The 26,978-nt window shown below is 38.4% G+C and overlaps 1 protein-coding gene across 1 annotated transcript in view; it reads left to right on the forward strand.

Moving 5' to 3' along the window:
* Positions 1-26,978, forward strand: part of DNAH7 (dynein axonemal heavy chain 7) — a 211,659-nt gene that overhangs the window by 68,758 nt on the left and 115,923 nt on the right. The window contains exons 23-31 of the mRNA XM_036253338.1: positions 261-473; positions 3,497-3,606; positions 5,124-5,292; positions 7,922-8,024; positions 8,147-8,274; positions 16,582-16,794; positions 19,522-19,620; positions 23,711-23,959; positions 26,578-26,727. Coding sequence (XP_036109231.1) covers positions 261-473; positions 3,497-3,606; positions 5,124-5,292; positions 7,922-8,024; positions 8,147-8,274; positions 16,582-16,794; positions 19,522-19,620; positions 23,711-23,959; positions 26,578-26,727 — 1,434 coding nt within the window. The remainder of the gene's footprint in view (positions 1-260; positions 474-3,496; positions 3,607-5,123; positions 5,293-7,921; positions 8,025-8,146; positions 8,275-16,581; positions 16,795-19,521; positions 19,621-23,710; positions 23,960-26,577; positions 26,728-26,978) is intronic.

Genomic DNA, 26,978 nt, shown 5'->3' on the forward strand with positions numbered 1-26,978 from the left:
AGAACCACAGAGCATAGAGGTGTGGAAATAGGAAAGGAAAGAATGTTGGGAAGACAAAACCCACAACTGTCCACAATATCTGGCCAGGTTTGGCTTGTTCACCTAATACCTTTGTGGTAAGAAAAATGGATTATTTTTAAATTGTGTCATATGGAAAATCATGATAAGAAGGTAGAAAACATTCTGTGTACATGTTAGTTCAAATTGTTTTTCAAAAGTATTTTGATCCTATCGAGTAATTATATCATGTTATCTTTCAGCCTCTTGAGCAATACTTGGGAAAATGTAACAGACAAATTGATGATATTGTCACCTTGGTCCGTGGCAAATTGTCCAAGCAGAATCGTGTTACGTTGGGAGCCCTCGTGGTGCTGGATGTTCATGCTAGAGATGTCCTCACATCACTTGTTAATAAAAAAGTTAGTGGTGACTCTGACTTTGAATGGTTAAGTCAGCTTAGGTACTACTGGCAAGTAAGTGATACCACTGAATGTTATTACATAGCAATTTCAGCTCATAGCTTTTACTTTGTGCTTGCTTGCTCACATATAAATAGTATCAGTAATATAGAATTTTCTTTTGCTGACAGCTGACCATACCCAAACAAGTATTCTCCAGATTGAAGATTAAGGCAGCCAGAATACTTCTATATCATCTGCATGAAAACTGTATCTATATCCATATCCAACTCCATATCTAAATGTACTACTACATAGAAATACATAAATACATAGAGATGTACACAAATGATGAGTAATTATAAAAAAATTACTCATTTTAAATGAGTCATTATGCTTGCTGAATCTGCAAAATGTTGGAACTAGTCAGTTTAGATTTACATTTATAGATTATGATACATCTATAGAATGTGAAAATCAGACTGTTTTAGTCTGATTTAATCATTAAAAATGTCTCCTGTTCATCACTTGGAGGATCCAGAAATATATCTGGAAGGAAGGTTTTCCTCAGGGCATCTGGCGGCTGGTGACGGAAGTCACCACCGGGAGGCAGAAGAACAGCGACAGTGCAGTGGAAAAGGCTGGGCCTGTTGAGAGGGGGAGGAGAAAGCTCATGACTGGAGATACAGTTCTCATCATCTTTGCTTTTGTGAAAGTCTTGGGAGGTATGGGGTAGGAGGAGAGAAGATAAAAGAATCAGAAGCCTGAAAAAATATGTGAGAAGAGTGTGTATAGTGGAGCTCAGAGTGTGAAATCATTGTTTCAAATGCCAGGTCCTCCCCTTACCAGGTGTATGACTTGGGCAAGTTACTCTCTTTAAGCATCAGTTTCCTTATCTGTAAAATGGTGATAATGGTAATACCCACTGTATAGTAAAATTAGGTGGATACATGATTGAAGATACAGGAGAAAAATAAACTACCAGAAAGAGAAAGGAAGAAAACAACCCCATGTACAATTGCATCAAAAAGAATAAAATACCTAGGAATAAATTTAACCATGAAGGTGAAAGACCTATATATTGAAAACTATAAGACATTGATGAAAGAAACTGAAGAAGACTCAAGTAAATAAAGATATTTCATGTTCATAGATTAGAAGAATTAATGTTGTTAAAATGTTCCTGCTATCTAAAGTAATCTATGGAGGATTCAATGCAATCCCTATCAAAATTCCAACGGCAATTTTTTTTTTTGCAGAAATAGAACAAACAATCCTAAAATTGGTATGGAACTACAAAAGATCCCAAATAGCCAAAGTAATCTTGAGAAAGAAAAACAAAACTAGAGGCATCATGCTTCCTGATTTCAAACTATATTGCTAAGCTATAGTGATCAAAACACTATGGTGTTAGTAAAAAACCCACCAGGTCAAAGGGACAGAACAGAGAATTCAGAAATAAACCTATGTATGTATGGTCAATTAATTTATATCAAAGGAACCAAAACTATACAATGGAAGGAGAGTCTCTTCAATAAATGATGTCCGGAAAATTGAACAGCAACATGCAAAAGAATGAAACTGGAACACTAACTTATACCATACACAAAAATTGACTCAAGGTGAATTAAAGACTTGAATGTAAAACCGGAAACCATAAAACTTCTAGAAAACAAAAAGGCAGTAATCTCCTTGGCATAGGTCTTGGTGATGATTTTTTGACTCTGACATCAAAAGCAAAGGTAACAAAGCAAAAAAATAAACAAAGAAGACTACATAAAACCAAAAAGCTTCTGCACAGCAAAGGAAACCATCAACAAAATGAAAAGGCAACCTACTGAATGGGAGAAAATATTTACAAATCATCTATCCTGATTAAAAAATGAGCAGAGGATCTGAATAGACTTTTTCCAACGAAGACATATGAAAAGATGGTCACATTGTTAATCATCAAGGAAATGCAAATCAAAACCACAATGAAATATCACCTCACACCTGTTAGAATGACTGTTATCAAAAAGACAAAAGATAACAAATGCTGGAGAAAAGGAACCCTTGTGCACTGTTGGTGAGAATGTAAATTGGTGTAGCCACTAAAGAAAACAGTATCAAGGTTCCTCAAAAACTAAAAAATAGAACTACCGTATGATTCAACAATTTTACTTCTGAGGATGTGAAGAAAATAAAAACACTGACTCAAAAGATATATCACCTCTCCTCATATTTATTACAGCATTATTTACAAAAACCAAGGTATAGAAACAACCTAAATGTCCATCAATAGATGAATGGATAAGGAAGACGTGACATGTATGTATATGAGATATTATTCAACCATAAAAATGATGAAATCTTGCCATTTGTGACAACATGGATGGACCTTGAGGGATTGTGCAAAATGAAAAAAGTCAGACAGAAAAAGACAAACACCGTATGTTCTCACTTAACTGTGGAATCTAAAACAAAACAAAGCAAAACAAAATCATGCTCATGATACAGAGAGCAAATTGGTTGCCAAAGGCTGGCAGTGGGGTGGGGTGGGGTGGGAGAAATGGGCCAAGGGAATGAAAAGATACAAACTTCCAGTTATAAAATAAACAAATCATGGGGATGCCATGTACATATTTGTAAGGTGCTAAGAGAGTAGATCTTAAAAGTTCTCATCAAAAATAAAATTTTGTACCTATGTGTGGTGATGGATATTAACTAGACTTCTTGTAGTGACCACTTCACAATACACACAAATATTGAGTCATTATGTTGTGCACTTGAAACTACTATAATGCTGTATGTCAACTGTACCTTAATAAAAATGAAATAAAAACTGTTAGCAAGTTAAAAAAATACAGGAGCGATAAGGAACAAATATATTTTCCAAAGATAGTCTACAGGAAAAATTGAAGCCAGTGACATCGATTGTTAAGTCAAGGAAATTAGATTTTGAATTCTTCTATTGAATTAAGTAATGTCTTAAAAGAGAATTTTAAAGATGTTGTTTATAAGGTGGCTATTATTTATAAAAAAAAAAAAGCCTGAGATTGCATATTATTTGAAATTCTATTATTTAAGCTAACTTCATTTTCTCTGACTTATCCTAGGAAAATCATTTAGAAACAAAGATGATTAACGCTGGTTTACGATATGGATATGAGTACCTGGGTAATTCCCCTCGGCTGGTTATCACTCCCCTCACTGACAGGTGCTACAGGTAAACTGTATTGGAAACAACCTTCCCTCGTCTCCGGACCACTTATTTCTTATAAATTACAAATTATTTTCCACCCAGTAAACGTATCCTGTTATTTTTTCCTAGGCCCTTAATTGTACTCTCAACTTGATCTTTAATTTCTCTTTCTCTGCCGGCTTCTTCCTCTCAGCTCTGCCGCTCTAAGTATTGTCAGGTATTGCTGTTGTTTTTTACATTGTTCATATATTCTTGAAATGTTGACTCTTCTTTTTGGATTATTCGAGACATCATCTTGTTGCTTCCCCTGAAACACGGAATTTTCTGGAATTCTGTGTTTATGTGACGTTGGTCTCATGCTTGTACCCCATCGCTCTTGCATGTTCTCAGGGTCTGTATGGAGCAGTTTCACAGTGTCTGCGGAAGGCCCTAGGGTTTTCTCTGGTCCAGAATGAAATTTTAATGTTAATCTTTCAGTTTGAGTTCATGTGTCCATAGGCGATGGAAATTTGGGCTCCACCTTCATGAACAACGTGGGCTTTTCATCGCGCCCTGTGTGGCGGACAAGATCCTCCCTTTTGTACTTGACTCTTTTCTCGCCTGTCCTCAGTGGGCTGCCCGAGTCGCTTCCGTTCCCTTTGCAGACGTGCAGCCTTGCAGGCTGCTGTGGGTGGGTCGCGGCAGCCCCTGCCTTGCTCGGTCTGATGTTTCTTTTTCCTGTTTCTGTGTGAATGTGTCATGTGCGGTACTGAAGCAACAGGCACCTCAACAGCGTCAGCGCCTTACTGCTTCCTAGCTTTTCATTCCCTCTTCATTGGTGGTTTTCTTTTCATTCTTTCAAAAATGCCTGCGTACTGTTTTCTGGTATGTAGCATTTCTATATGCTTGCAGCGGGGGAATTGGGTGGTTCAAGGTGAGCTGAGTTTTCCCTAGAGACCAGAAGTCAGCATTGAATTTCAAAAGTGAGTTTGTGTAGATGTTGTCACCTATACAGCGATTGGGAAGTAAAATACAGTAACAAAGTAATGCACAGAGAATTTTAGAGATTAGTGGGAAGGAAGAGATTATTGAAGAGCAAGTGGGAAATTTTTTTTTGTTTTTGAAAGAGGTCCCTCTTTTTTCCCCATTGACCCCCTCCTTCGCACTCCCACCCCTCCTGCCTTCTCCAGCCTAGTGTCCCTGTCGGTCGGTCGTGTATACATGCCTATAAGTTCTTTGATTTATCTCTTTCCACCCCCATCCCTCCGAGGTTTGTCATCTGTTCCCTACTTGCATGTTTCTGGATCTCTTTTGGTCGACAGCTTATTTTGTTCATCATGTTCCACATAAAGCGAGATCATGTGATTCTTGTCTTTCTCTGACTGGCTTATTTCACCTAGCATAACACTCTCCAGGTCTCTCCATGTCGTCTCAAAGGGTAGAGATCTCTCTTACAGCTGTATTGGAAGTGGGAAATTTGGCTCTCAGTTTAAACTTTCCCTTCTTCACTGATGTGGAAACATCACCTTACCCTACAAAGATTGCTTATTCCTGTGTTTCAGAACCTTGTTTGGGGCCCTTCACCTGCACCTTGGGGGAGCACCCGAAGGCCCAGCTGGCACCGGAAAGACAGAAACTACCAAAGACTTGGCCAAAGCTGTAGCCAAGCAATGCGTTGTGTTCAACTGCTCTGATGGGCTGGATTATCTGGCTTTGGGGAAATTCTTTAAGGTTTGAATGGAAACTTTATTATTTATTTTAATGTGATTATTATGGCTCAGAGAGGAAGGTTGTTTATAAGGAGCTGTTTATAATGTTTATAAAGAAACATGATTTAATGCAAGTAGAAGACATTGTAGTTTAAGTTAAAATTAAAGTACCATCTCAATAAGTCTCAAGAGTAGCGGGGTCATACGGAAGCTTGTTTGGGAAGGAGCTCTGTCTCCCCCTGCAGTCCCAGGCTAATGGGTCAGCATTACTGCTAGGAATGAGGGGGGCAGATACAGTGTTTGAGAACGACCACATCATGAGAAGGCTGTGGGAATCTGAAGACTTCTTTAACTGTAGATCTTGTTATTAACAAGTTGTGATTCAGGAATATACCTTTATAGACACGTTCTAGTTTTGTTGAACTTAAAAATCTGTGTTGTGGGGTTTTTTGTTTGTTTGTTTGTTTTTTTTTCCCGATTCTGAGTCAGAATCCCACTCTTATGAGTTTGTAAGATTGCAAAATGAGGATTAGTATGTAAAGTCTCTAAACCTATGGACAGCTTGTCAGTTTAGCAATGTGTTGCTACAGCCTATTATTCCTTAAAATGGTAGGTGGTACAACTGAATACAAAATTATCCATTTGGGATTATGGGCTCCAATTGTTTGTTTTATTTCTATTTTTTCGTAATTTTAAAAAATTGTAAAAAATTCTGTAATCCTTACTTTTCCAAATTTCTCCAGAAGAAGTTAACATTTAAAAAAAATTAATGACCCCAGCTGGTATGGCTCAGTTGGTTGGGCATTGACCCATGCACCCAAAGATCGCCGGTTTGATTCCCAGTCAGGGACAGCCCAAGTTGCAGGCTCAGTCCCTGGTAGGGGGCGTGCAAGAGGCAGCTGATCCATATTTTGCCCTCACATCGATATTTTTCTCTCTCCCCCTCTCCTTTCCTCTCTCTCTATAAATCAATAAAAATCTTTAAATAAATGAATAATAATGAAACTAACACAAGGGAATATACCAATCCTACCCCATACAGTAAGCTCTTCCTGGTTGAAATATGGTCTGGTCATTTTATAACAAATTTGAATATAAAAATTCTCTACATTTGTGGTGTTGAAACAATTAGAATAAGATTTTTAAAAAAGCTAATATTATGATGAGTAAAATATCAAGAAAACATTTGAATGACCAATTACCGTTGTTATCATCCTCTGTAATAATAAACAACCTTGTTGCAATGATTATTTAAGAAAGAAATAGCAAATCTAGACTGGCTGGTGAGCCTCAGTGGATTGAGTATCGCCCATGGACTGAGAGGTTCCAGTTCAATTCCCAGTCAGGGCACATGCTAAGGTTGCGGGTTTGATCCCCAGTGGGGGGCGTGCAGGAGGCAGTTGATCTATATTTCTCTCTCATATGGACGTTTCTACTCCCCTCTCCTCTCTCTCTCTAAAAAGAAAAACAACAATAAAAACATATTTTTTAAAAAATAGCAAATCTATTTGTTAGATTTTTATACCAGATGTTCACATATTCATAAATATTTAAAGAAATGTCTGGTAGGTATTACTCAATTTTTGAATCTATATAATGATATTCTTAATTCTTTAATTTAGATCCATATGCTGAATGGTATTAAATTTGCTTGTCAATAAGTATTTATTGATTATATGGACACCGTGTTTGGATTACATTATGGGGAATAATGGAGATACAAAATAAAAAAGACATGGGTATTACTTTTAAGAACCTCACAATCTGTACAACTGAATGTGTGACTTCACAAGCATTCTGTTCTCTGTGATTTCTAAGCCTTTTACTATAGCATGTATTAAAGATCAACGTCACAGATAGAATCTTCTCCATATAATGAAAATGAGCGCACTCTGACATACATAGAGTTCATTTAACCCAGTGTGGTTCAGTAGATTGAACAAGTTCAGCTGCTATTAGCTGTGTGGACTTAGACTAATTAATTACTTAATATCTTATATGATATAGTCTTAGTGTGCTTATGTAAAAGTTATATACAAAGTGTTAATGCCTGGCACATGGCAGGTACTCAATGAAACACACATACATACAACCTATATAGAATGTGCATTTGACAAATATATGTTAAAGAAACAGTTTAAAACGTGAATCTGAGCTACTCAGGCTTGATGTTCCAGTTTCTCCTTATGAGCAGAAGGCATATATTTGTGAGGTAGCTGTGAGTTAGGATCGAAAACAAGGACCTCAAACTATGTTAGGTGGCTTTTAAGGTCCTCAGACCACGAAGCAGTCTCACTGGCCATAGAAAACATCTTATTTAGAGGATTGTTACAACCCATTCTATGGAGCCCACGTGGAAAAAGCAAATACAAATCTACTTGTCAATAAAAAGTAAGAAAGACTTTGAAATTACAGGTATACACCCAAATGCTAAAACATATACAGAAAGTAAAAAAACCAATTGGAAAATTTTCCAATTGATCAAACCCTTTATTCATGCATAATAATGAATTGGTAATAAGAAATGCCATCTTTAAAGATAAAGGTGAATAGCAATTTCCTTGATAGATATTAAATCCTTGAAAAGATCAGGTGAAAATGCAATATTCAATCAGATAAAATTGAAAAATTTCATTACTGTTTTCTCCCAGGGACTGTTATCTTGTGGAGCCTGGGCCTGCTTTGATGAGTTTAACAGAATTGATTTGGAAGTACTTTCTGTGGTTGCTCAACAAATTCTTACTATCCAAAGAGGTAATGGACTAGTTTGCCTTTGTATTATGTGAAAAAAAGGTAGAACTATGGGAGGTAATGAATGGCACAAGTCACATTTATATGTGGAGTTGCTAAGTCATTTTATTCTTGATTACCCACAGGTATTAATGCAGGTGCTGATACGCTGCTATTTGAAGGAACTGAACTAAAACTTGACCCCACATGCGCCGTCTTTATAACAATGAACCCGGGGTATGCCGGGCGATCGGAGCTGCCAGATAATCTGAAGGTACGAGAGGGGCAATTGCGTTACCCATTTCCTTCCTATAATTTACAAAGTTAATATATAAAAAGAAAAACATGCTATTCTTGAATTTTATGTAAAGTATTTGCTTTTAGGTGTTTAACTTTTAGAAAATAGTTTTTAAAGCTGTGAGTACCTTTAGAAAATAAATATGTAAACCAGATACAATTTCCAAAACTTATATTTAAAATTTGTGGTAATTATAGAAAATACAAAAAATAATGAAAAGGTACCCATTCCACTGCTTACTATATTGTATTCTCTAATTTTAAATGCCTTTTAAAATGTCGATTTTAAATGCTGAAATCAGACAATTGTGTATACTGGGTGTTTTTTTCAAGAGTGTATTATAACATGAGCATTTCCCTATCTTTATAAACATAATTCTATACATTTACTATCGTTTAGTGTTGAACATTAATGTTGCTTTCAGTTTTCCTGCATTGTGAATAATATTGCAAAAGGCAGTTTTTACTTAAGTCTTTTCTCTATGTTAAAACATTTTCTTGGAGTCACAGGACAAAGAGCTATGTTGCTACATTGTCTTCTTCTAGCACAGGTTGAAACAGTTTACATTCCACAGCAGTTCTCAATTCTCATTAATATCCAGCACCATTTTTTTTTTTTTTAAATAACAAAACACTTTGCCAATTGAATAGACTAGAATCTCTGCTTTTCTGGTGGGCTGCATGTTTATGGCTCGTGCATAGAGAACAATGCTGAAGAAAAATGTGGTTGTAACTGCAGCTCCAAACCCGTCTTCTGACTGTCAAGCCTACTGTTCACACACGGAGACTCACAGCCTCTCAAGACTAGTTGAGGAATTTTTTTATTTTCCACCAAAAAGACTTTTGATACAACTAATTGCTGCCAAGTGTTTTTTTTTTTTTAATTTTTTTCCATGCACTTTTATAGGTTAGATGAGATGTTTTAGTACTTTGCCTTAGTGAAGGAGGGTGTGATTAAAAAACAAGAACTGGTAGATCTTTTACCTACAAAGCATTTTGCAACTTTACAGTGTGATTTACATTTGGAAAGCTCTTTTTGTATCAGTTCTTTTATTCACTCATGTTTTTCTTTTATTCAGTGATCAATCTGAATACATATTTGAAAGGCAAAAATCAGTGAGTAGCCAATCATAAAAAGCTTGGACCATTCATTATTATTTGAGCCTTTTAATGCCCTATGCAGACTTTTCCATGGTTTTATTTACTGTGCAGGTTGAAACAGTGTCAAAATATCCGCTTTGTGGTTCTTGAAGTCATGCATTTTCCTTCTACTTCAGGCCAAAGCTTTTATCAGATTCTGAGAGCTTTTTTGTTTTCTCTTTTGGGTTTTTTGTTTCTCATATTACGCAGTCTTCTTGGGCTGCTTCAGAGCATCTGTTTTTAAGTATATATGAAAATACCTAACAATTTTGAAAAGTGTCTTAGTCTGAAATGCAAATTACGTATTCTTTTAAAAAAAGAAAAGAAATGAAAGCCTCCTGAGGCCCAGAGTGTTGTAACCAGTCTTCAGAGTGGTCCTCAAAGCCTCCCACTTCACCTGGGGATTTAGCCAGTTGCCAAAACCCAGGATCCTATTCCCTCCAAGTCTTACGGTTCCTACTGCTCCTGTCCCGTCCAGTCCCGCTGTCACAGCTTCCATTCCTCTTCAGTCTTCTCTTGCACATCTTACTGCAACAGCCCGCTTGTCACCAACCTCTTCCCCACTGAAATCACTGTAATGGACTTCCCATTATAGCGCTACCCGTGTCATCTACCAGAGAAACCTAATTGAATAATTTCCAGACTTAAAATACTACTATGCTTCTTTTTTCCTACAGAATAAAGTTCAAATGTCTTAGCCTGATCTACAAGAGACTTGGCATTAGGACTGGTTACACCTTTACCTCCATCTCCCTGCATCTGTCTGTCATACTCGGCCTCACGAGCTGCCGAAGGCCCCAGTGCCTTTGCACAAGCCCCCTAAGAGTGTTCTGCTAAACCACCATTTTCCCGCCTGACAAATTCATACTCATCCTTTACGCTGGCTAGCATCCTTCAGTGAACCACTGAACATACATACAGCTCAGATATGACCTTCTGGGAGAAGCCCCTGGATTTGGCAGAAAGTGCCTGGTGTTGGGAGACTGGGCTTCTAGGTATTTAATTAATGAATAATTTGGAGTTAATTGGTTAAACCCTAACTCAAGGCTTTGTTAGGTTAAAAAAAATATTTTTCGAAATACTCTTAACGTTTTTGAGTCTGCAGCCACCATATCAGTTCTTTACTAAGCAAAATAAAGGGGAAAGAACTGGAAATAACACATGGATAATAATTATGAGAAGTAAATCAAATTTCTAAATTGTGAAGATGTTATTTTCTCATGGTATTGTAAATGTCGTGGGACACATCATTGCCATGCGATTCTCAGGTTTATAGCTGAAGTTGTCCTCTCTGCACATGTCCCTGGGTTCCGCGGAGACCCCTTGGTTAGGTTTCTCCACTGCAAGCGCCGCGATGTGAGCAATGGATTCTGTCTGTTTTCCAGCTGTCATTCTTCGTCTCTGCCCAGATCTCTGGCGGGTGATTTTACGTGGACTTCACTGCTAGAAGTTGTCACTTCACCAAGGGGGTCTCAGGCTCCAGCGGGGCTCTCTCTCCTCATAGTGTGCAGCTCTCATGCATCCTTGGTCCCAACAAACTCAGGGTGAAGGCCACGCTGATCCTGCTGCCACCGGTCACTTTTGCTTTCTCAGCCATGAATCAGGCATCAATCCACACCCCCCGAAATATGGGTGTACCCAGTAAGCTCTCACTGAACTTGGGGGTGAGGAGAATGATGGTAGGGACTCACTGCATATCAGAGGCTCCCTTTAATGGAAATCTTTTCACAAATCCTCCTTCCTTCCTTACTCTCTCAATAGTTTATGATCTACAAGGAAATGAGAAATTTTAAGAATTGTGTACATTTCCTTTGTAAATTTTGCATATTGGGCAAATCATACATACTTTGGTAACTGATATGTATCATACCACAAAGAAAGAGTCCCATTCTGACATCCTGTTACATCTAGATAAAACCAGCACAGAACGAAGGACACACGCTTGTACTTGAGAAAGGCTGTGTTTTGTATTGAATCTATTCTGAAGAATCAATATTTAATAATCATTTCAGAATAGTTAAGTGTGAGAAGCCACAGTATAGGCACATTGTAGCTCTTTTAATGTCACAAAGCCAATAACCTGATACATAGCTTTCCAGGGAGTAAGTAGCATGAAACATCCTATTAGTATAGAAGAAAAAAAGTAAAGTAGACTCTGAATCCTTCATTTCACTCAACCTAAACCTAGCTTATTCCTGAACAGGTCACACTATTTATGAACTCTATTTTCAATACCTGAGAAAGAAATGGTAAGGAGTATTGCTTGAGTTATTATTATTATTATTATTATTATTCCCAATATGCAGTCCCCTGAAAGCATGCTCTGGGGAGCATCCAGACTTCCTTAGGTACCACTCTTCTTCCACCAAATAGGGCAGAAGCAATAAAATAAATATTCTTGAACTTTCATTTCTGCCGAGGCAGACATGGAGGTAAAGCTCACGTTGATTACATATGCTGCAATGTATTCGAACCCGGGCATGTTAGCTGGATCTATAATCCCCTCTATTTTTATACTCAAGAAAGTATGTCTTTGGTTAAACAAGAATACAATTGAATTTTTTTAAACAGCAGTAAATTATCCTTCAACTTACTGTTGTTACTAACAAATTATTTCTGACACATTCTAAATCAAATTGTATATCAGTATGTCACACATTTTGTTAGAAAGCCATTGAATTAGAACATCCACCACCATAACAGTTTAGGCCTAAAAAATGTTTTGATCGGATGCTTTTCTCTGTGATAAATAAAAATCGGTGTTAAGTCTTTTGTGGAGGATGTCTGTTCGATGGAACATCGTGATAACCCCTTCAAACTTCTTTACCTCACTGTTCTACTTTTTCTGCTGGCCGGGGCTATGTCTGTTTCATGGTGTCCCACAACCACACTGCTACTTGTGCTGAGAGAATGTGAACAGAGACTTTTGTGAAATACCTGGGGTGGTCAGAGTGAAACCTGCAACACACAGACCTGGATGTTGACACAGACTGGTAGCAATTTGTACTATTGTAGAAAGACTGTTTTTGCCCTAACTTAGCCATTGACACCATTGACTGACTGACTGACTGATTTGTTAATTCATCCTTTGACTCTCTTGTTAATTTTTAAAAAATGGTTGTTGAGAACCTACCCTTTAAAAGTAGTACCATCTGTGTAGTATTCTCCTGCATTCTTTTTTTCTTCAAGTTATGTAGTGGCTGGAACACCTGCTTACACTCCTCTGTTCCAAGGTATTTGTTCAAGCTATGTATTTTAACGTTTTATTCTTTCCTGTCTTTAATGATAACTTTATTGATAAAATAACAGTACTAAGTTCTTCTAGCCAGTAATTGACATAACACATAACACGTTGAAAGGATCTTGCTTGATGCAAATCCTTTATTCTCAACTTGAAAGAGTCGTAACAGATCACTTAAGCAAGATGTTTTCATTTTCTATCTGCCTTGTGTTTTTGGTAATTCAACTAATTGCCAGAGGTATTTACAAACTATCTAAATAAATTGTCATTCACTATGGTTGTCATTCACTATCTGAATACTCTTGTCATTTTTCTACAATATCGATATTTTCCCTTTTTAGTACAAGAATGTCATGTTTTAATGCATGACCTATTAGAAGTAAGCCCTGTTGCACACCAAATTTCAAAACTTAAGTTTTCTTATTTTTCTTTTTTATTTTTATTTATTTATTCATTTATTTTTATTTATTTTTTTATTCAGATAGAGCGGGAGGGAGAGAGAAGAGAGAGAGAGAAACATTGACATGAAAGGGACACATCAAGTGGCTGCTACCCGCATGAACCGACCAGGGTCGGGGACATACTGCAGCCAAGGTACATGCCCTTAGCGGAAATCGAACCCAGGTCTCTGTGGACTGCAGGCTGATGCTCTAACTGCTGAGCCAAACTGACCAAGGCTTCTTATTTATTCTTTTTTTCTTTTTCTTTTTTTTACAGTTTTTTTTAATTTAATCTTTATTGTTGAATGTAAAATGTATTACAAATGTTCCACATTTTTCCCCCATTGACCCCCTCCTGCCTTTTCCCACATTATTTTCTGTATCCATTGGTTATGCATATAAGTTCTTTGGTTTATATCTTCCCACCCCGCCCAACCCCTTTCCCTTTGAGGTTTGTCAGTCTAGCAACCAATTTGTACTTCTTAATCCCTTCACCTTTTTCATCCATTCCCCCAACGCCCCTCCCAACTGGCAACCAACAAAATGTTCTCTGTATCTATGAGAATGTTTCTGTTCTACCTGTTCATTTTGTTTGTAGATTCCATTGTTGATAGATATGTATTCATTGCCATTTTGTTTGTTCATATAGTTTATCTTTTTCTTCAAAAAGACCCTTCATCATTTCATATAATAATGGTTTGGTGGTGATGAACTCCTTTAACTTTTTCTTGTCTGAGAAACTCTTTATATGGCCATCGATTATAAATGACAACTTTGCAGGATAGAGTAATCTTGGTTGTAGGTTCTTGCTTTTCATCACTCTGAATATTTCTTGCCACTCCCTTCTGGCCTACAAAGTTTCTTTTGAGAAATCAGCTGACAGCCTTATGGGAACTCTCTTGTAGGTAACTAGCTGCCTTTCTCTTGCTGCTTTTAAGATTCTCTCTTTGTCTTGAACCTTTTGCATTTTGATGATGATGTGTCTTGGTGTGGGCCTCTTGGGGTTCATCTTATTTGGGACTCTCTGTGCTTCCTGGACTTGTATGTCTGTTTCCTTCACCAAGTTAGGAAAGTTTTCTGCCATTATTGTTTCAAACAGGTTTTCAATTTCTTGTTCTCGCTCTTCTCCTTTCTTGCCACTCCCTTCTGGCCTACAAAGTTTCTTTTGAGAAATCAGCTGACAGCCTTATGGGAACTCTCTTGTAGGTAACTAGCTGCCTTTCTCTTGCTGCTTTTAAGATTCTCTCTTTGTCTTGAACCTTTTGCATTTTGATGATGATGTGTCTTGGTGTGGGCCTCTTGGGGTTCATCTTATTTGGGACTCTCTGTGCTTCCTGGACTTGTATGTCTGTTTCCTTCACCAAGTTAGGAAAGTTTTCTGCCATTATTGTTTCAAACAGGTTTTCAATTTCTTGTTCTCGCTCTTCTCCTTCTGGCACCCCCAAGATGCGAATGTTGGCATGCTTGAAGTTGTCCCAGAGGCTCCTTACACTATCCTCATTTTTTGGGGTTCTTTTTTCTTTTTGCTGTTCTGATTGGGCATTTTTTGCTTCCTTATATTCTAAATCAATGGTTTGCTCCTTGGATTTACATTCTCTATTATTGAAGCTGTGTAAATTATTCTTTATTTCAGTTAATGCCTCCTTCAATTCTAACTGTGCATCCATGATTTCTGACTGGTCCTTTTTTATGCTCTTGAGGCCCTCCCTAAGTTCACTGAGGTTCTCATTAAGTTCATTGAGTATCCTTATAAGCAGTATTTTGAACTCAGCATCTGTTAGGTTGCTTATCTCCATTTCGCTTAGTTCTTTTCCTAGGGTTTTGTTATGTTCTTTCATTTGGAACCTGTTTCTTTGTCTCCTCATTTTGCCTGCCTCCCTGTGTGTGTTTCAGTGTAATACTTAACAAGAGGTATGGGGCGAGCTGAGACCAGATGCTGCTCGTGTGAAAGAATTTAGGAAAAATCTGAAGCAGGACCCAAGACAGGCCAATCCTATGGTTAAGCATCTGGCAACAGCTTGGGTGGGCCTGAAAGTAGGGTGGGGCGGGGTGGGGCCTCAGGGGGTAACCAGGGCGGGGCTACCAGTGTGACCCAGGTTGCTGGAGGCCCAGATGTGGCGGCTGTCTGCCTCCCCCGGGAAGGGCTCACCAAAGGAACAAAGGCCTCTGACAGCACATTTGTCCTGGAGAAAGCCCCTCTCCAGCCCTTGCTCCAGTGCCAAACAGCTCAGTTCTTCCCTGTATGTCTCCGGTGCCCCTCGAGCTGCCTCCCCTCCAAGCTCAGAGGGAGAGAGTCCGATAAGTCCGTGCGCGGGCCCTTTAAGGAGCTGCCTGGGGCTCCAGCCGCTTCGGCTTCCCTGAGCCTCAGTTCCCGCTGGTTTTTCCAGCCAGAAGTTATGGGGATTCTCTTCCTTGCACTGGAACCCTGAACGGGGCACCTGGTGTGGGACGAGGACCCCTCAGTCCTCAGGAAGGACCTTCCCAGCCCAGGAGCCTCCTGATTTTTATCCGCCACACGTGGGTGTGGGACCAGCCGGTCACGCCACCGCCGCCGCCCCTCCTACCGTCTGGATGTTGCTGCTGCTTTAATTCCGTAGTTGTAGGACTTCCATTCAGCTTGATTTCAGGGGGTTTTGAATGATGGTTGTTCTGTAGTTTAGTTGTAACTTTGATGTGGTTGTGGGAGGACGTGATACCGTGTTTACCTACGCCGGCATCTTGACCAGAAGTCCTTCTTATTCTTTAAAAATTCTGTTCCCATGATGTTTATTTGTCCCACAATATTTAAAATACAATGAGAACATCTTTACAATTTGGAAAATTTATTTCTCTCTCACAATTATTATTCATGCCTTATTTTCCGTGCCCACCCCCCACCCCTTTATTTTGCTTGGTGAAAGGCTGCTATGGTGACTGCAGACTCAAAAAGGTTAATAATGTCTTAAAATATGTCTTTTATCTAACACGGTCTTGTCATTCAGGGTTACCTGATTAACTCCAGATAGCGCAGCTATTAAACACCTGCAGCCTGGCTCGAAGCCCGGCTCCCCCACCAGCACAGCCCGGCTCCCGCACCAGCACGGCCCAGCTCCCAGGCGGGAAGCCGGGCTTGTGGCTGTCCCCGCAGAGGGATGCTCTCCCTACGACCTGTCGCTTCCCCAGAAGAGTGGGACATAATTGAACACTTGTGTAAATTAATAATTCACCAAGGATTTAAGGATGATAGAAATTTGGAAGTACTTAAATCATAGAATAAGACAAAATACTTATATAAAAAGTTAACGATAAATTTATGATATAACAATATCAAGAAGCCAGTGTTTAAAACAAAGTGTGTTTACCTATATGACTTGGACGTTGTAATCTAATAATACTGCTGAAAGCTATAAAATTGTAACACGAAATGGGGCGGAGGGGCATCCGTGTGCTGGGCTCTCTGAACGCACCCTCGCCCCACCCACAGGCTCTCTTTCGGACAGTGGCGATGATGGTGCCTGACTACGCCATGATCGCCGAAATCGTCCTGTACTCCTGCGGGTTTGTCACAGCGCGGCCACTGTCAGTGAAAATCGTGGCCACTTACCGCCTTTGTTCAGAACAGTTGTCGTCGCAGCATCACTATGACTACGGCATGAGAGCTGTGAAGTCAGTGCTTACTGCTGCCGGGAATCTGAAGGTACGGGGCCCAAGTCGTGTTTTACTCCTGCATGTCCTGTCTGCACACAGCACCGGTGTCTTCACAGAGTTCCAGTAGCCGGCTGGCTTCCTCAACTGAAAAACATGCAATGATCGCACTAAAAAATTGATTATTTGCACACGTGAAAACGAAAATTTTTATGATTTATAAAACCTGGGGCATGTAATTCTCAGTGATCTGAGTTCTGTTCCATAATTTTAAATATAGAAACTAGGTACTACTACCAAGGAATAAGATAATTTGTCATTGAAAAATATTTTGAAGGTTTTTATTCTACATGAACATGTATAGCTTTAAAAGAAATACTGTATAATTACTAAATATATACAAAAGTCCCTAAACATTGTCACTTAATATGACACAACTGCAGCTAACTGTAGACTAGCAGTAATAAATTTACAATATAATCTTTGCATTTTAAAATGGTAGAAATCACAAGTATAGATGAAAAACCCAAATATTTTAGGACATGGGTAACTTTTCATTGCTAGTATTTTGTGGAACCATGAAATATAACCAACTGTGCATTATTTCTTTATGAAAGCAAGCAAGATAGGCTATAGCAACAGCAAAATGCAAAATGTAACTTTGCAGTTTATAAAATTTTTGTATTCATTATTTGTAAAAGAAAACATTAAAAAATATATCCTACATGATTAAGAATAATGGTATGCATTTTTATGTTCCATAATAATCGTACCAAGAATTCTGATATGCAGTAGTGACATTCTGTTTCTCATTAGCCTAACATGTCATTGTGTTTTTGGCAATATACAAATACAACTAGAAGCAACAATTTGTATTAACCTGGCATGTCATGATTACACTGTGGTCAGATAATGGGAAATATAATGCATGTCCTTGTGTATGTCATCACTGACATCTTGACTATGGAACTGAGCTATTAAAGTTATGTAGCAAATGAATCCTATCATTCTTTGTCCAGAGTTAATTTAGAAATGTTGAATGTGTTGCCTTGAATATTTTGAAGTTTGTTTCTATTATATCAAGAAGCAATTTAAACATTTGATTTAAAATAATAGCCTCTCGAATAACACAGTAAATTTTGACACTTCCTAATTTGTGTGTGGTTAGATTGATGCAAAGACAAAGTTCACTTGAGCAGGGCTAGCTTTGGCATTGGGAGCTCTGGAGATTAAGGCTAAAGTCAGTTAAGTAGGACCATGGAATTTATTGGGCAGAAAGATTCTAGAGAAAAGGAAGAGGGTTCTGGAAAATTTAATGCAAGATGATGGGAGAAACTTTGCAGTGAGATGTTGAATAAAGTATTGAAGTTGGGAGAAATAATTCTGAGTTCACATTTTTGTGAATTATGTGAACCTTATTATGAGCATGAGCAACAAGTTCAGAGTTCAACTAGTCAACTTTGGATTTACCAGGTGTTTTAGAATTTAATATAAGTTCTCTGAAACACCCTTTACGTAAGTGACTTAGCGCATTAACCAGCCATCTCCACTCTGTCTGAAACACACAGGCGGTACTGAGCTCTTGGCCTGCACGCTGCTCCCTCCGCCCCGACTTCCTATCAGATGCGCTGTGCTCCTTACCCAGAGAGAGTTTGCTTGTTCCCGAAACTTTCCGAAGCCAGTTAGAATGTTACTGTTATTATGTCATTTAACTAAATGTCAAGGAAATGGATGACATACAAGTGTGAAAAGAAGAGTTTCGTTTTTATAACTAAGTTCATTGTTTAAGAAAGATTCAGTAAGATGAAAGGCAAAAAAGTGAATTTGAATTAGGAGTGGATAAAAAAAGTATTTAAGAGAAAAAGAAACTTAAAAATTGATAAGGACACTACACTTAGGTTGTCTCACATGTATCAGAAGAACTTGATCCCCTTTAAAAAACAAAACCAGAGCACCACAAATCTGGGTAGAGCAGACGATGCATGATTGATGATTTTTGCAAGAAAATTGGTGTCAAATTCTACATTCAGAGAAAAGGCCTTGGCATCAAAATATGGATAAAAAAGTGAATGTTTATGTTCCCTAAACTTCCAAATTTAAATGCATCTTTAAAAAATGATTGCCCAGTCCTGGCCAGTTTGGCTCAGCGGTTAGAGCATCGGCCTGCGGTTCAGAGAGACCCGGGTTTGGTTCTCACTAAGGGCATGTATCTCGGTTGCAGTTTGTCCCGGCCCTGGTTGGTCATGCAGGTGGCAGCCACTCGATGTGTCCCTTTCACGTCGATGTTTCTCTCTCTCTCACTCTTTCTCTCTCTCCCTCCCACTCTATCTGAACAAAAAATGGAAAAATGTCCTCGGGTGAGGATAAAAAAAATAATAATAATGATTGCCCACTTTTAATGGTTATTTCCACTAAACCAGCACACTGCTTGTCTCGAAAGCGTAGGACAAGCAAGCTCTTACCCAATGTAGAGGCAGTGGCTGCTCCCACTCTGTACTGAATTCATGCCGATAGCTTTTTACTCAGAACATCTGTGAAGAGGTAGTTAGTTCAGCCTAGGTTTTCATGATTAACTAGCAGAGAATTCAACAAGAATAAAAGTCAATTTCTAAAATTAATAACAATCCAACTAAATGGAAATAATAATTTTGCATGGGTTTAAATTGCACCTTGTGCCTGTGTGCTTGTGTGTGTGTGTGTGTGTGTGTGTGTGTGTATGTGAAAATGCAGGGGTGCAGTTAACAGATGCTGGTATCATCATGAGCATATTTTCTTTTAGCTGAAATATCCAAATGAAAATGAAGAAATTTTGCTGCTTCGATCTATTATTGATGTAAATCTGCCAAAATTCTTGTCCCATGATTTACCACTCTTTGAGGTAAGAACATTTATTATTCCAAGGTAGCAAAACTCTTACAATAATGTATTTATGAAATGTCCAAGTTTGCAACTCCCTGGGAGAAACTTCCACCATAGAGAGCAATGATATGGCACAGAGAAACATAGCTCATTCCGTGTTTTATGTGAAGTGTGTTTAGCTAACTTTGTTTTTTCAAATGACTTGTAACAACTTGGCATTTTTAAATGGTACTTTTTTAAAATACGTAATATAATGAGCACACAAAACTTACAAAGTATGTTTGCTTATAAATTACACTAGAATGTAGGGTCCATGAAGGAAAGTCATCAGTCTAACCCAGCACTGACCCCCTTGAACAGAATAGGTGCTTGGTAATTGTTAAATTAATGATTGCATCAATAAAAAATACATAAGGTTAACTTCTTTGAAAGAGCACAATAGCTTTCATGAAATTGTTTGTTGTTTTTATTCAGGATAATTTAAGATAAGAACTAAGTTTACTAATCCTGTTACACTTTTACAATTAGGTTATGAATCATTGGTAAGAAGTGTCAGAATGATGGTTGGAGTTTCCATACTATCATTTGATTTCATGCATTTCCTTTTCTTCATCTCAGGTAGAAGAAATCAGGGGGTGGGGCATGGGCTTCCGAGAAATAGTAGACGTTGCAGGAACTTGCCTGCCTAGAAGTACAGTCGGTTAGCTTCCAGTGTGTGAGGACTGAAGTCGTTATGACTGTCACAGTGGGAAGAAGTGACACTGCGGTGAGGGCCAGTGTTGTCAGTTACCCATAGGAACCCTGTTGCATCTTCTGAAGGGAGCTCTCCTTAGTACGCAGAACTGCAGTGCAAATATTTTCTAGGACAAAGCGCCATGGAGTAGGCACGCATTTTCTTCCTGAAGTTTTCCTTCAGTTCTTTGGTACTAGTACACTGTACAGAGTTCCCAGGAGTAAAAGCTGTGCTTATTTTCATAACGTGGGAATGGACCTCACCAGCTGTATTCTCGTGCAGTGAATTCATTCAGTGAACATTTCTTGAGCAGTAGTTCACCAATGGAGCATCATAGGCACCTCCAATTAGGGCAGCTCCTTGCTGTGAGAAACTGTCCCTTATACTGCAGAAAATCTGTCACCTCTACGCCCCTGCAGTGTCTGTAGACCTCTCCCATTGTGACAACCATATGAACAACTCCACATATTTCCAACTCAGATGGGGTCTTTACCGAAAACCAAATATGTTCTGGAGGTATCTGCTCCTTTCAAGGTTAACCATTAACAATTTGGACAATTTGAGATTTTTTTATTTTTTTATTTAAAAAACATTATGCACTTGCTATGGACCAGATACTATCCTAAGAGCTTTGCAAATAGTAATTTATTGAATACTCATAATGAGCCAGTGGGGCAGGTGCTGTCATTGTTCTTGTTTCACAGATGGGGTGGGGGGACTTGTACTGACGCCAGTACATGAGGGAGTGGGGCTCTCAACCACACAGTCAGGCTGCAGAGTACTCTCAACCACGCTATGTGCTGCCTTTTCTCTGCTTGGCCCCAAGGAAACAGTACTTTGATGAACTGGGGTTAGTTTCAACATAACAGCATTTAAAGAATTAAATTTAGGAGTAATTAAACTTGAAATTTGTAAACTCTAAAGTATATCGCAACTCTGTGCTTGCACATAAAGCTCTCCTGAATTTTCACTTTTACCTTCAGAGTAAGAAAAATAGTCATATTTTTCACATAGGACGCTATAGTAGTTATAAAACAACCGTAACAGTATATAAAGGACTGTTTCTGAGAGCTTGCGTTAACTTTATGTATTCCTGAGCACTAATTGTGGAATTATCATTCTTTCCAGTCATACATTGTACGATTGCATGTGTTTCCCAAACCTGCCATAACAAAGCACCATGCACTTGGTGGCTTAAGACAGCACAGATTTATTCTCTCTCAGTCTGCAATCCAGGTTGATTTCCTCTGAAGGCTCCAGGAAAGAACCCTTACTGCCTCTTCTTAGTTTCTGGTGGCTACTGGCTATTGTTGAGTGGCCTTGGCATCACCCCAATCTCAGCCTTCATCATCACAGGACCCTCCTCCTCCCGGGATGTGTTTGTGTCTGAATCTTTCTCTCTTTTCTGTTATAAAGACAATAATCATTGGACTTGCAGCCAAGTATGGCCTCATCTAACTTAACTTACTCCTGCAAAAATCCTCTTTCCAAATAAGGTCACATTCTGAGGTTCCAGGTGAAAACAAATCTTTAAGAGACGCTAGCTGATTAAAATACTACTCACTACAATGATTAAAGTACCTTTGATTAAATACCGATGATTAAAATATCGTTTTTGTATATGGTAGGAGATACGGATTGAAGTTCATTGCTTTGGCAAATCCAGGTATTTTAGCATCACTTATTGATGACCATCTTATCTTTTATCTGTGGAAGTGCCTCTGTGCCTTTGTTGAGAATGAGTTGTCCACACGTGTGGGTCTGCTTTGAACTCCCTGTTCAGTCCATTGATATATTCGCCATGTGTATTCCCATGTGACAGTCTTAACAATTAACATTAAAATCAGATAGCGTTTGTCTCTAACCTGTTAACTGAAACATACTGCAAAGCTATGAAATTTCTAGACATCCCTTGTAACATTGAGTTAGGCAAAAATTTCTTAAATATGACACCAAAAGTACTAGGCATAAAACAATAAATTGATAAAATAGACTCATCAAAATTAAAATGTTTGTTTCTTGATAGATCCTGGTAAAAGAATGAAAGACAAGTTACAGACTAGGAAAAAATGTTTACATATAAGATATGTGATGGAGGACTTGTATGCATCATATTTAAAGAATGGTCAAATGTTACCATTAGGAAAATAAATCAAATAAAAATAGGCAAGAGATTTGAACAGGCATTTTACTGCAGAAGGTATACATATGGCATATAAGCACATGCAAAAATGTTAATCCCTGGGAAATGCAAATCGAAGCCAAGTAAGATACTGTTACACACCTATTTGTATGGCTCAAGTAAAAAAGACTTTCATGTCAAATATTGGAACGCTCATCCACTCTGGGGTGGCGGGATGTAAAGTAATACAACCACTTTGGAAAGCAGGCAGCTTCTTAAAATGTTAAACACACACACACCACATTATCCAGGTATTCCACTCCTTGGTATTCACTCAAGAGAAATGAAAGTGTTTGCTCATAAAGAGACTTCCACACAAATGTTCATAGAAGTTTTATTTGTAATTACCCCAAACCGGAAACAGTGAAAATGTCAGTCCATAGGGGGTGGGTTTAAACACTGTGGCACTTCAGCATAATGAGCTGCTGACACATGCCGAGATGCGGGGATTTCCAAATCCTTATGCCAGGTGAAAGAATCCAGACAATAAAAATAGGACACATAATATATACTTTGTCTACATTAAATTCTAAACAATGCAAATAAAAATGGTGACAGGCGGCAAGTCAGTGGTCACCCGGAATGGAGGTAGGAGACAGGAGAGGGCAGAGGATTAGGTCACAAAGAAACTCTTGGGAGTGATGCATGTGTGATTATCTCAATTGACTTGATTGTTTTGCTTATCAAATTGTACACTTTATATTTTTTTAATATTTTTTCTTTATTGATTTTAGAGAGAGAGAAGGGGAGAAGGAGAGAGAGAGAGAAACATCGATGAGAGAGAACATCAATTGGCCGCCTCCTGCATGCCCCCCACTGGGGATCAGGCCCACAACCTGGGCATGTGCCCTGACCAGGAATTGAACTGGCAACCTCTTGGTGCATGGGTCAGTGCTCAACCACTGAGCCACACCAGCCGGGCACAAATTGTACACTTTAAATATGTACAATTTACTGTATGTCAATCATACCTCTGTAAAACTGTTAAAATACTGTTGAACTATTAGTTAATGGCTCCATTTACATCAATATTAAATATGAGGATGAGAGAAATTGTATCATGTTTATATGTGTATATGTCTGTATAAATGTATATGTGTATAAGTGTGTGTGTATATATATATGCATACATATATATAGATGATAGCAAATGCATCAGTATATAACATAAATCTTTAAATTGTCTATCATCAGGGAATCACTTCAGATTTGTTTCCTGGCGTAAAATTGCCAAAACCTGATTACAATGATTTGCTGACGGCCATCAAAGACAACTGTGATGCCATGAATCTGCAAATGACCAGTTTCTTTTCTGAGAAGATCCTCCAAATTTATGAAATGATGATTGTGCGTCATGGTTTTATGATTGTTGGAGAACCGTTTGGAGGAAAAACCAGTGCATATCGCGTCTTAGCTGGAGCACTAAATGATATATGTGACAAGGTAAGCGTGTTATAAATGCATTAATTTATTTCTAACCGGGTTTGTGCAAGATAGAATCTATGTCATTTTAAAAGATACTTTAATGCAGCAACTTAAAATCATGAAAAAAATGAGTCAAAGAGAAAATAAAAGCAGAAAAGTAGGAAGTTCAACATATAAAGGGTAATGCCACATATTTTTCTCTTAACCTTTTATTTCTGTTTTTAAAATGTTTAATTATAAAGGTAGCACATTGTAGAAAAATGTCTGGAAACATGAAAAAATCTGATGGTTTTGTTTCCATACTTTTAGGAGAGTTTTGTTTTTAGGAGAGTTTTTATTTTCTGGGTGGTTACGATTGTAAAGCAAACTTCTGTTACTGGCTGCTTGTGGTATTGAATTGAAATGTGTGTGTTTTTGTGTGTATATTATATTTAATATGTACACGTACATATATATAATAAAAAACCAAGTGTTAAATTATTTGAACTGTCTGTCCTACACATTACAGTAGGGTCTACTTTGATATGCTAAAGGAATGAGGCTGTCTTAAATTCTCCAACTAACATTGCATTTCTGCCTACTTGTGTTTCGAATAGTTTCTGCTTCACATATTTCTGTGTTCATAGTGTATATGGGATTTGTAATCATTATATGTTCACTGTGCGGTCTCTCCTCCAACCAATATAACATTATGTACTTGTTCTGTTATTTGTCTTTGGTCCCCTGCCTCTAATTTCAGTATTGCCACCGTATTTTCTCCTTGCATATATATTTGCCCATGTCTGCAATCGTAACTCTGAGTGTCACTGTGGTTTATTTTTTACAGAGAGTGAAGAGTTTGATTTTGATTGTCTCCAGGCTGATGGTCTCTATCTTTCCCCAGGAGGATTTAAATTCATTTATGTTTATTATACAAACAAATGCTAGTTATTTCTGTCATCCATTTCCTCTGCTTCTATACTTCCATGCTGTTTCCTTTTCTTCTCCTCCCTGCCCTTCCCTTTACCTCTCCTGCCTTTCTGCCATCCTCATGTCCTTTTCTTGTTTAGTTGTTTTACTATTGCACTGGACTAATTTTTTTTTTTCTGTTAAAAAATGTCACTAAAAGAGCTGTGTTGCCACCCCAAAACTAAAGAAAGTGAAGGTATTCTAGTCCAATGGTAAAGCCCTAAGTGGCTCATTACCAGGAAATTCTAAGGGTGACATTGTGGTGACCTAAGGGACAGGCCTGCAGAGCCAATGTATGCAAGCGATGGCTTCACACCAGGCTCGCTGCGCTTGGGACCTCAAGTTTGTTTCATTCCTCGATATTGTTATTCCCACATTTTTTCTTCAGTTTGGAAGTTTGTGTCCCAAGCTCTGGGGGTGGTGGGTGACAGACAATGTTGGGAAGAACTGAACTTGTTATGTTGTAACATAAACATGGAAAGATTAGGAGTAGGTAGAACACAGAGGATTTTTAGGGCAGGGAAACTATTCTGATACTGAAATGGAAGGTAGATGACATTATGCATTTGATAAAACCCATAGAACTGTACAATTTAAGGAATGAGCCCTAATGTAAACCATGGGCTTTAGTTAATAACAATGTCTCAATATCAGTTCATCAGTCATAACAATGTACCACACCAGTGCAAGGACTTAGTAGGGGAAACCGGCAGAGGGCGGGGTTTGGAGGGAAGGAATATGTGAGAATCTCTGTACTTTATGGCCAACTTTCTGTAAACCTAAAACTACTCTTAAAAAACAAAATCTATTCATTAAAAACAAAAGAAGCCTATGCCCCAAGGGTATTACCACCTCTTGTAATAATTCTATAACCAGTTTTTGGTGTTCTAATTGAAATTCACAACTTACTAGTATTAACTTTTCCAGGAGATGATACATATTTCTCTGTATTTGGATCTTTCCATTTTCTTTCAGAGAATGTTTTGTAGCAGAAGTCAGCCAGTTCAGCCCAAAGCCTAATTTTGTAATGGTGTTAATATTCTTTAAGGTTTTTAAAAATAGGAAAATAAAGAAAAAGAAAGAAAAGCAGAAAATGTCACAGATCATATGTACCCTGCAAAGCTTATAATTGTTTACTATCTTACCCTTTGCCAAAAAGATTGCCAATTCCTGTTTTGTAGTTTTAGATTTATAGATTGTGTATAATATTTGCTAATTTATTCTTGTGTATTTTATGAGTCTTTAAATACTATTGTAGCCTGGCTGGTGTGTCTCAGTGGTTGAGTGTCGACCCATGCACCAAGAGGTCACTGGTTCGATTCCTGGTCAGGGCACATGCCCAGGTTGTGGGCCCGATCCCCAGTAGAGGGCATGCAGGAGGCCGCCAGTCGATGTTCTCTCTCATCGATGTTTCTATCTCTCTCTCCTTCTCCCTTTCTCTCTTTCTAATATTAAGAAAGAAATTTAAATACTATTGTAAATGGCATTATAAAAAATTGGCATAGAAAATACAATCGATTTTTACCTGTTGACCTGGTACGCTGGGGCTTTGTTAAATGGTCTCCTTCTGTAGTTTCTTTGTAGAATCTTTAGGATTTTCTATGTTACCCAATCATGTTTTCTATAAATATACTACTCTGCAAAATAGAAGTAAAAACATCGACTGATTGATTTTTTTTTTCATTAAGGGGTTAATGGAAGAAAACAAGGTTCAAATTACCGTGTTGAACCCGAAGTCTGTGACCATGGGTCAGCTGTACGGCCAGTTTGACTTGGTGTCCCACGAGTGGTCCGACGGCGTCCTCGCTGTCAGCTTCAGAGCGTTCGCCTCCTCCGTGGTGAGTGCTACCGCCTTGGCTCGCCGTCCAGAGATCTGTGCTGTTTCCTTCTCACCAGTGTCTGATGTTTTCAGTTGTTTCAAACAAACATACTTATAGCTCAAGATATTTATTTACAACGTTGCTGGGTAGTCTGACAGTGTTTCTGAGAGGAACCCCATTCACACCGACAAAGGTGCCAGAGGCCCTGCCGGCCAGCGCTCTGCCCCAGCGCGGGAGAGAGGGCAGGAGGAAGACGGACAGACGGACGG

This window comes from Molossus molossus, unplaced genomic scaffold, assembly GCF_014108415.1.
Source record: "Molossus molossus isolate mMolMol1 unplaced genomic scaffold, mMolMol1.p scaffold_m16_p_11, whole genome shotgun sequence".
In the NCBI taxonomy this organism is placed as follows: Eukaryota; Metazoa; Chordata; class Mammalia; order Chiroptera; family Molossidae; genus Molossus; species Molossus molossus.